The 9,982-nt window shown below is 41.3% G+C and overlaps 1 protein-coding gene across 1 annotated transcript; it reads right to left on the bottom strand.

Annotated features, from left to right (window-relative positions):
- Positions 1-206: 206 nt before the first annotated feature.
- Positions 207-5,531, bottom strand: LOC109695089 (gastrokine-3-like). The gene is made up of 6 exons (XM_074051006.1): positions 5,476-5,531; positions 4,074-4,127; positions 3,761-3,895; positions 2,000-2,107; positions 1,307-1,448; positions 207-437 (listed from the first exon to the last, which is right to left on the bottom strand). The coding sequence occupies exons 1-6, from the start codon at positions 5,518-5,520 to the stop codon at positions 343-345; spliced, it is 579 nt and encodes a 192-aa protein (XP_073907107.1). The 5' UTR covers positions 5,521-5,531; the 3' UTR covers positions 207-342.
- Positions 5,532-9,982: the final 4,451 nt, after the last annotated feature.

Raw genomic sequence — 9,982 nt, 5'->3', positions numbered from 1 at the left:
CTCCAGGAGTATCCCAAAGAAAAACTTAAAAATGAGACATCCTGGTAGTGGCATCTCCTTTGCACCACACAGTGTGTGATGGCTGAGAGAGGACAGGGAAGGCAGGGAGAGCCTGTCTGCTAGACCAATGACAGAAAGAAACTTTATTGTTGTCTCTTGGAAGGAGAGGGTGTTCCCATTTTTCCAGATTACAGAGCAGGGTTTTGGGTAGAAAGGCAGAAGGTGGAGGACTGTAATGAGCAGATTCCCATAGGCAGAGTGCAGGACTGGTCCCTGGGCACCAACTCTAGGCCAGGAGCCCAGGCCACGCAGATCCACTCTTCACAGGGCTGACCTGGGGATTCAGAGCCCAGTGATCTCACCACAGATGGAGAGTCCCATAAAGGACAGAAGCTGGACCTCAAAACAAGAGTTAGGGTCCATTGCCAGGGCAGTACCTGTGAGAAAAAAGAGAAGCATTTTACAAAAAAAAAAAAAAATCGCTAAAGACCCCTAAGTAGAATAGATATATTGTAACTTGCACCTACATTTGGTGTGGCACTTGGGATAGCAAGGGACTGTGGGGCTGAGACAGAAGATCCCCTCTTGCTGACTTCTGTAGTAACTAGGTCTACATTTTCCCTTTCTGTTTCTTTTATTGACCCTTAATTATTCTTCTTAGTTCCCCATTCCCTCAAGTTCTCCCTGCTTTCTTCCCAGATCCTCTTATTATGAAGAAGCTATGTTTGTGGGATTTATACTAAGGTGTAAATGGTTGGCAGGAGCCTAAAGGAGAGAAGCAACCTATTATATTTGGACTACCAGGCAGATCTTGGAGTATTACCCGCTAGCTTTCCAGGTTAATCACCACTGATCTCTATCAGAACCCCAGCAGGGGTGACAGCCACTGAGATGCTCCTTTCCCAGTGTGGTATGCAACTATGAGTGTTTGCTTCCCAAATCCAAGTGGCTTTAGAAGGAGGAAGATTGAGAATAGCACAGCAACGGGCCTCTCTAGTGGTGGGATTTGGGGCACTGTGTTGCTTGGAAAGGGGATTGATGAAGTCTTGAATCAGATAAGGGTTTCCATCAACTGTCAACTCCATCAGATGAGGTGGCCAGGCTAACTCTGCTCTTAATGAGCCCTGGTGTCAAAAAAAAAAACAAAAAAAACCCATCTCTACCAGGAGGAGAATACATCCTAGGCCACATTTTTTTTTTATGCCTCAAATAACTAGAATAAACTGTCATTAGCATTTGCCAGTGGTCTAAAAATCACAGTGCATCTTTGTGTGGTCTTGTGTTTCTAGTAAAGTTGTTAACGCACCTTCTTTTTGCTGCTGGGCGAAATAGGTGGGGACCGCTCTGCACAGGTTCTTGATGGGCATTCCATACTGCGCTAAGTTCTTGACCCGACTGGGTAGAACGGTGTAGGTCAGGCCATGGGTGGCTGGGTAATGATTGGAATTCTGGAAGAGATGCGTATCAAAACAGTGAGTCAGCATGGAGAAGTGGTATTGAAGGATAAAAAACGGATCCCTGGGCCCTGGTTTGCTGTCTGTAACAGCAATATCCTATCTAGCCACAAGACGGCGACATTACTCTAGAAAAATCTGTATGTATGTTTGTATGTCCTGGTGACTTTTCTTGTCTTCCTTTTACCCTTTATTATTTTCTTACCTTAAATGATAATATAGAATAGTTTAGAAATTATTTGCTACACTTATATTGTGCTTTTTTCTCATCAATTCATTATCATAACATTCACTAACATGTAGCCTGAACACTTCTGGAACACATCAGAATGAAGTCATTTTATCAATTGTGATTTGACTTGAATGGGCCATTGGTGGACTCATTGTCCTTTGTATGATGGCATGATTTCACGGGCATTAAGAACAATCATGAATGAGCAGCCCCCCCACTCCCGAGCCATGTACACTCATTGTCCTTGGAGGTTGGTTGTAAGTGGGAAAACATCAGAGTGGGAAGGGACCAGAATGAGCTGGTATCACTTTACCTGTTTGCTCAGAGCCTTGCTAATGTCGCTCAAACTTGGGAAGACCACTTGGTCCATCTTGGCCAGCACACAGGCCATCTTGCTAAATAGCTTAGCTGCCAAGAGAGCCTTAAAGAAACACAGTGGAAACATGTCACTTATTTAATCACAATACTAATTGACACCTTCTCTCCAGGGGTGCTGGTACTTGCTGCTTTTCCAACCTTGATATAGAGTACTTCATTAGTGTGCTGCCCTGGGCCGGAGCGAAAGTCAGCATTGGGACTGGTAGTTGTACTGAGCCCTATTGCTCCCCAGGCCCTGTGACACCGTCCTGTGACACTGGAGAAGATTCACTCTCCCAAAGAACCCTCCCTTCCCATCCCCCAGGGCACTCTACAGCTAATGACAGATGAGCATCCATGGATAGGGACTTAGCTCCGGTAATATGCTTGACTTAAGGTCTTGCTCTGCCACTCAGAGCCATCAGAGCCACAGTAGCCTCCCTGACCTTCAGTTTCTTCATCTGTAAAGCAGAATTATAGCCCCTCTCCCACAAAATTGTCATGAGAGAGGGTGGGATGAGATGCTAACTGCTTGGGAGGCATTGTGCAAATTATAGGGGCTTTGAAGGTCCAGGGTTGTTAGGAGCCTTACTTAGGATCACTAGACTCAGATTCTAGCATAAGGCTTGCCTTAGAAGCCCCCTCCATGCAGCCTGGCATTTGACCTCACTCAGCTTAGATCAGAGCAGCAGCGTACTGCAGCTGGGTCTGAATACACCCAAGGTGCACCTGCATGAAGTGAATCCTCTCCAGCTTCTGGAGTTCCTGGGCACTGCCTAGTGGCTTACTATGGAATATTTCATTGAGGAAAAGGTTACAGGCCTTACAATGGAGTTGGAAATCTCTAGACTGGGGTCCGTCTTGGAGGACTCAGGATGTCTGGATGAGGAATCAGGAGTGAACTAGGGGAAGAGTGAGGGACATGATCAGAGAAGAGAGCATGGTAGGCATGGCGGGAGTGGAGAAGACTCCTGCGTGAGGTGTCTGTACTGAGGAGTTCATTGTTGCTGGGGAGAATGTGATGATACAAGTGGGAGGGGCTGGATGGCAGAGGGCCTCTGGACTAGAGTGAGGAGTGAGGGCTCTTACTTCATTTCATCTTTCCAAGTCCTGCCAGGCAGGCAAGGCAGCTACTGGAGCTGTCTTACAGATGTGGCAACTGAAGCACACAGGACCAAGTGATGTCTTTGTGGTCATAGTGAGTGTCTATCAGAGAGCTAGGCCAAGGCACATCTGTGCCTTGTGTGTTTCCTTTCTGGTCCCGTATCTGCAGGGCTTACTACTCAAGGAGATGGGCAAGTTACAGCTATATTTCTAAAACTGAAAATACATTTCTTTTTAAAGAAATTAAAACCTGGAATGAAGACAGTGTAACTTCCACACCATAACCAGCTACAAGAAACAGGGGCTCTTCAAAGGGCCTTTTCAGTTACAAGACCTCTAGTCCCATGTGAAGTCAAAACCTCACAAGAACACAAAGACACACAGGACCCCTAGAGGACTGGGAAAGTTCTTCTTATATTCTCTCACTCAAAAAGAAGTCACTGCACCCGAGGAAAGCTGGTCCCTTACCCAAAGACATGCATTCCCACCAAGGGCCTGAATCTAAAGAGGCCAATGTAAACAATGTCCTTTTCTCTCTGGAAAAGTATTAATCTACATTTTGGACTAGACAAAGCTTTCTTTGACAGTATAATGAACATGTTTCACATCTTACATTCTTGTAGTCCAAGATTCCATCCCATTCACTGAAAACATTGTTGTCTCGGATGCTGACCATACCTCGGAAGGCATCAACATGGATGATTTGGGTCCCAACAGATCCATCCAGAGGATGGCTATCACTGGTATTCTGGAGAAACAAACAAAGGTAAGAAAAGTTGACAGTTCAGAGTTCCTACTTCGCTGGTATCTTGTAGGTTTAAGTGGTACCCTCAATAAATTATGGGGATGTCACTCTTAACTATCACCATTGAAATACTTCTACTTAAAGAGGGCTGAAGAGATTGGATATTCTCTACTTTACTCACCATCAAGGCCAGAGATTGAGTTAGAAAGAAGATCACAAGGATGGAAGGTTCTATCTGAAATGGAAACAAATGTCAGGTACTTTTTCCTTAGCCTCAGATGAGCTCAGAGTCCAGAGCTTCAAGCTCTGCTGGGTCCATAGCCATCTTTAAGTGATCTATAATTTTCACCATCTGTCATGCCTATGAGGTATGGGAGTGGGGTGTGTGTATCAAGAGACCATGGTTCCGTGTGGTTGAATGGGTATGCCAACTGACAGGAAGCAGAGTTGTATTGTTCATTCAAGGACACCTCCTGTGTGGCTTCTACTATCAATCACTGGGATAAATATTAGGCAACCTAAGTGACCACTTCATCTGCTCACAGAGCAGGACCATCACAGCCAGAATGCAATAGTTATCGTAATTAAGATCTTTAGTTTTTTTCTCAGCATCTTCTTGCATACTCCCTACCACTAGGCACCAACCTCTGGTCCAACTCTTCTTCCAAACCCAAAATCGCATGATTGGCCCTGCACTGCCTTCTGCCAGCTCACCACCCACCCCTCTGGATGTCCTCCTGATTTCCTTTCCTTTAGGTTATCTTAACTTGCCTGAGAATAAAAAAAAACCAGGTACCACTTATTTATAGCTTATTTTGAAATAGATTATAGTTGAATGTGACTATTTGTAGTTACTCATTTCCTCTCTGTGGCCTGCTTTAACTGTTGAGGGAATTTTAGGCATTGCAGAGTAAATGAAAGAGAATAGGGACAGGAACAGTCTAGGGTAGAAAAGTGCAGCAATGCACTTATTTTATAATATATGTAATATATAAAGATATATTTATAAATATAGTTTGTTATCTGGTGTATTATTGATCTGGCACATCCAGATCAAGTGCATTGACTGTGTCAGCTGGAATTGACAGGATCTCTCCTTCCCCAGCCCCTCAATATCCCAATATTCCACACGCAATTTCAACAATAAAAGTCGAGATACATATTTGAAGGCAAAGGGAATAGCTACTCTATGAACATTAATCATAGTGTGGTAAGGTCAGCCAAGGAGATATGGCAAGACTATCTTGCTATTAAAGTTGGTGCCATATGTAAAATGTATCTGAAGCTTTCATTCACTGGCAATTTGTAACTAAGATAACCCCTGGAAGACAAGACCCTAAAATATGAGTATATACCTAATATCCAATGATTCTTGATCTTAAGAAATTAGTTAATAGTTCCTTGGAGATCTTTCACTCAGATGTTCTGAAACAGAGAGGATTGGCAACAGAAAGGTTATGTGCCAAATAAAGCCTTGAAAATTCCACTTAGGTTCAGTGTGAAGACTCCGTGGTGGAGAGAAGAACTCCTTAGCTATTTTGACTCTGAGAACACCTACATTTGAAATTACAAAATGTACTTACCAGGCATTTCATATTGTTGCTCTCTGGGGCTTTATGCAACTGCATGCATGATAGGATTTTCTACGTCCCATTTGTTCCCTAAATCTAGTTTATATAGTCCTCAACCTTTCAGCTATTGCCATGATAAAGGACTCTAGGAGTAGTTAACCATAATCCAGATACCTTTTCAGAGAGAGCAAGTTTTACTATGTAATTACAGTTATCACTTTTTTTTTCACTACATCTGAGTATTTTCCTTTTCTCCAGAAAGCTCTACTGGTTCCAAGGCAAACATGGCATATGAATGAGTCTTTGTGGGCTGGCATACCCATGACCTTAATCACTAAGGTAAGGATTTCAAATGGTAAATCCCAAAAATGCTCCTGATATACAATCAAGGAGCTCACTGTTTTTGCTACTTGATTTTGATTTTTAAAAACTAACAGTGAAGGTGGTTGGAAGAATTCTTATGAATCCCAAGACACTGAATGAACTAAAAGATTAGCCTGATTTAGCACTTCATCCAAACCCCAAATCACATGGTTGGCTCTGCACTGCCTTCTGCCCAGCCACTAAACTGACCTCAGTTCATCTCCTCTAAAATCCTCCTCAAATTGACTTTTTTTGATATTCTGATATTTTGCTCCCACTATGTGGCTTGTCTCTCCTCTTGTCTTTCATTTCAAGGTGCTTTTCTCCATATAGGAACCTTTGACCAGCTCTTGAACTCTGAAACATAAAGGAACTCTGGCCTTTATACAATTTAGTTCAGCACCAATTCAGACCTTTTCATGTATCATCTTGTTTTTCTTAAGATCTATGTTGGATCAAATTCCACAGGGCAAGAACTAAGCAGATATTGCTTCTGAGAGAAGAAGAATTGTACAGGTGAGTACAACAGCTCACTCTTGATGGACTTAATGAAAATTGGCCCTGGGAGCATCAAACAGATGGACTTTGAAGACTGTCAGGTCACCCAGGGTTCAGAATCTCACAGTCAAATCTCTATTCTCATTACTCCAAAAACACTGTGCGCAGATTCAATCATCATTGACTGGATAAGTAAAATGAACTAAAAGAATGACTTTCTGAGGCTAACAAAATGGCGTGCTTTATCTCTAAATAGATGGTGACAATGGGGAAGAAATAAAGATGAACCCTTTATTTTTAAGCCCAGGGAGTTTGTGAGAAGCTAACTGAACCATCAATTTTGAAAGTAAGAAGGGAATCTTTACCTATAGTATGACTCCTCTAATGGAAATGTTGCAGAAATCACTAGGAGAGAAAATAGGAAGGACTATTGTTTGCATAGAATCAAAAGGAAATATAATTGCATACGTTTGTAAAACCTCTTAGAACTCACCTTTTTGGTCATGATTTCATTTGCTTCTTATTTCCAGCTGCATGGGATAGTGATTGTTAACCCATTTTACAAATGATGACATACAGTCAACTCTGCATCAGCCAAGTTCAACTCCTAACTTTGCACTAACCAGATCTATTACTGCAGTGCTAAACTTTAAACTCAAGTCTGTGCACTTGAGTCATGTATTTTCTCCTCAAAATGGGCTGGTCTTTGGAGTTAGTTGACTTCAAGCTGTAAATTAAAGGAGCAGTTCTGCTTTTATGCCCCCACCTACAGTTTTCTGTTCCTCAGGTAACTCTGCTGAGCAACATAATTTTGCTGGAGTTTCTCTCCATGCATATAGGGAAACTACTAGTCACTGATGTCCTAGCCAGCCAAGCGCCACTCCTCTTGCCTTGAGTCCAGGTGCAATGAGTGAGGAGACCAAAACTAATGGCAGCTGTGTCATAGAGGGGAAAACCATCAGATGACCTCAAATGACTTTCTACTCTTGGAAAAATCTGTAAAGAGGGCACTAAGATAGACTCGAAATACAAAGGCGATTGGAGTCTGAAAAGAGATGTGGCGGTAAGACCTCAAGGAATTAGAAATCCATGAAGAGGATTTGAGGGACAACCTCCATACCTCCAAGGTCTCCACTTATCCATCATCTGTTGAGAGATATGGTACAGATATTTGGATGTCTGTTATCCAATTCCTCCCCTCAAATGTCCTCCAGTAGGACCGGTCTCTGGGGCCACACACTTCAATATATCGGGGTCTTGGTTGAATAATGGCATAATGTCAGGACAGCTTTACAACAAAATATCTCATAAATGAAGCTGTTATTAAATGAAGTCATTAATATAATGGTGCTTGAATGCTTGTTAAAATATTGGCAACTAAGTTTGCTAATGAATAATGATTCACCCATATATTCAAATCTGCATTTAGTTCTGTAAAGACCAATTACCATGTACAAAGAGGAATAATTACTAGATTTAATCCATGAGTCTCATTAAGGAATGAGTGTTGGCCAAAATAAAGTTTAGAAAACACCTCATTTTTTGCCCTACATACATCTCTTTCAGTCTATCCCATAAACTCTTCCAGTCTCACCACTTCACTTCTCAAAAGTCATCCGTAGACTTCCATGATTGGCCTCCACTAACCTTTGCTTCCCTGACTTCCACTTTCCAACCTCTTCCAGGTGCTAATCAAATCTGGCTCTCTCTTCTTCCCCTGTATGTAACCCTTGCTGTCCTAACTCTGTGCTTGGTTCATGCCTTACTCTTCTTCCTATCCCTCCTTCAAGCCAAATTTTAACAACATTCTCTTTTCCCTATTCTTTTATTTCCAGCCAAATGTGACCACATCTTTGGAGACATTTATAGTTCTCTACTCACACCTTATTTTTGCCATTTATATTTTTGATGCATTATATCTATTTGTATAGATGCATGTCTTGCTATTAAATTGCACATTTATGTTACTCAACCGTATACGCCACAAGGTTAGAGATGTTGTTTTGATCTATGCTGTTTTGATCTCTGCTGTAGTTCTAATATCAAATATTTAAAACACAGAGGAAATACTCAAAAATATATATGAAGTGAATGAATGAATGATTTTACTGGTGACACCATTGTTCATCTCTTTATCTCTTGTAGTACTTACCAGTGTCTGGTAAATAGTATGCAATAAATATTTGCTGAATTTAATGGCAAACAATTGAATCAAGTTTTTAATGACAATGTGAATGAGGAAAACCAAATCTAAACAGAATAGCATGTTCAACAATGAAAAATAGTCTTTATAAGCTCCAATTACAGTTCAATTAAGGTTAGCAGAGAGACATCATTAATATTTTTGTCTCTGGACTTGAGGGTAGAAGGTGAAGGAAAAGGAAAATGAAAATCAGGCATCTGAAAAATTGTTTGCCTTTTATCTTACATCCTGGAAACTTTGGCAAGAGCAAGACTTCTTTGCCCGGATCCCTTGTCCTGTTTGGTGCTTGATAAATATGATTTGAATTCTCTTTAATGTATTTATTGCCTGCTATAACCCAGAAACTTCCTTATTCTTATTTTATATGTTTTTGTTTCATTCTGGAATGCAAACTTCTATATTCATCCTTGCAATGACACAATATTTAATTGGCCTTCTTGCCTTTGCAGAACTCAGTGGGAATCAAAAATGAGAATTTTTTAAGTCAGTGAAGCTTTGCCCATGCTCCATCTACTTGTACTGCTTCTTAATTCCCAAGGCAAAATACAAAACAGTAACACAGTCATGAAGTTACATCTCATCAACACCTCTCCTTCTGTCTTTTGTTTGTTTTTAATTAGTTCTTTGCAAGGTGTGATCCACAGTGTATCTGGCCTTAATGCATAGGCCACTTGTTTATACTGCTGTATTCACTCACCATTATACTCATTTGTTTTCCATGGCTGCTTCTTCTGCCCTTCTGATTCTTTCCTCTCAGCCCCTTCATTTCTACATATGTTCAGGAACCCAGGATCCCACATTCTAAACCTCCCAACTGTTCTGTATTCCTGTTATCCCTTCTCTTTTGCCTCAGCTTCCCTGGATGTTCTCTCTCTCTCTTTTCTTTCATTCAAGGACCCCAGACTCTAATATTTTCTCTATAACGGACACCTCTGACCAAGCATAATTTTCTGGCTAACATTATCTTGCTGCCCCTCACATCTATCTTGAGCTACTCTATGTCCATCCAGCCTCTCATTGCTTGGTTTATCCCACTTCTTCCTGAAGTCCATGCCAGGTAATGGGCAACCAGCATTCCCAGTGCTCCTGATCTTGTTAGGTGACTGACACCATCTTTTACCCAGCTTAATACTCTTATTACTAAACTTGTAAGTAAAAATATTCAAGTAAAAACTTCAAATAACCTGATAATTTTTTTCTCTCCAATGAGAAGTGACCTTTGCCTCCATGAATGCATCCAAGTAGTGGATCCAAGTCAAGATTTTGGTAAAATTTTATTGATTTAACTAACTTTCAGGAATGTGCCAAACAGCAATCTGATTTGAGCAGGCTTGGAAGATCCGATTCATGATATGACAAAACCTTGCCTGTAGTTCTGTTGGAATACATTTTTGCCTCCAAGAGTTGTAACTTTGGCAAAATTGCCATTTCAGAGCAGAGAGGGAAGTGACTTAG

The sequence above is a fragment of the Castor canadensis genome, chromosome 12 (genome assembly GCF_047511655.1).
Source record: "Castor canadensis chromosome 12, mCasCan1.hap1v2, whole genome shotgun sequence".
Classification (NCBI taxonomy): Eukaryota; Metazoa; Chordata; class Mammalia; order Rodentia; family Castoridae; genus Castor; species Castor canadensis.
The sequence above is the reverse complement of the archived record's forward strand: the minus strand, read 5'-3'. Positions and strand labels throughout refer to the sequence as shown.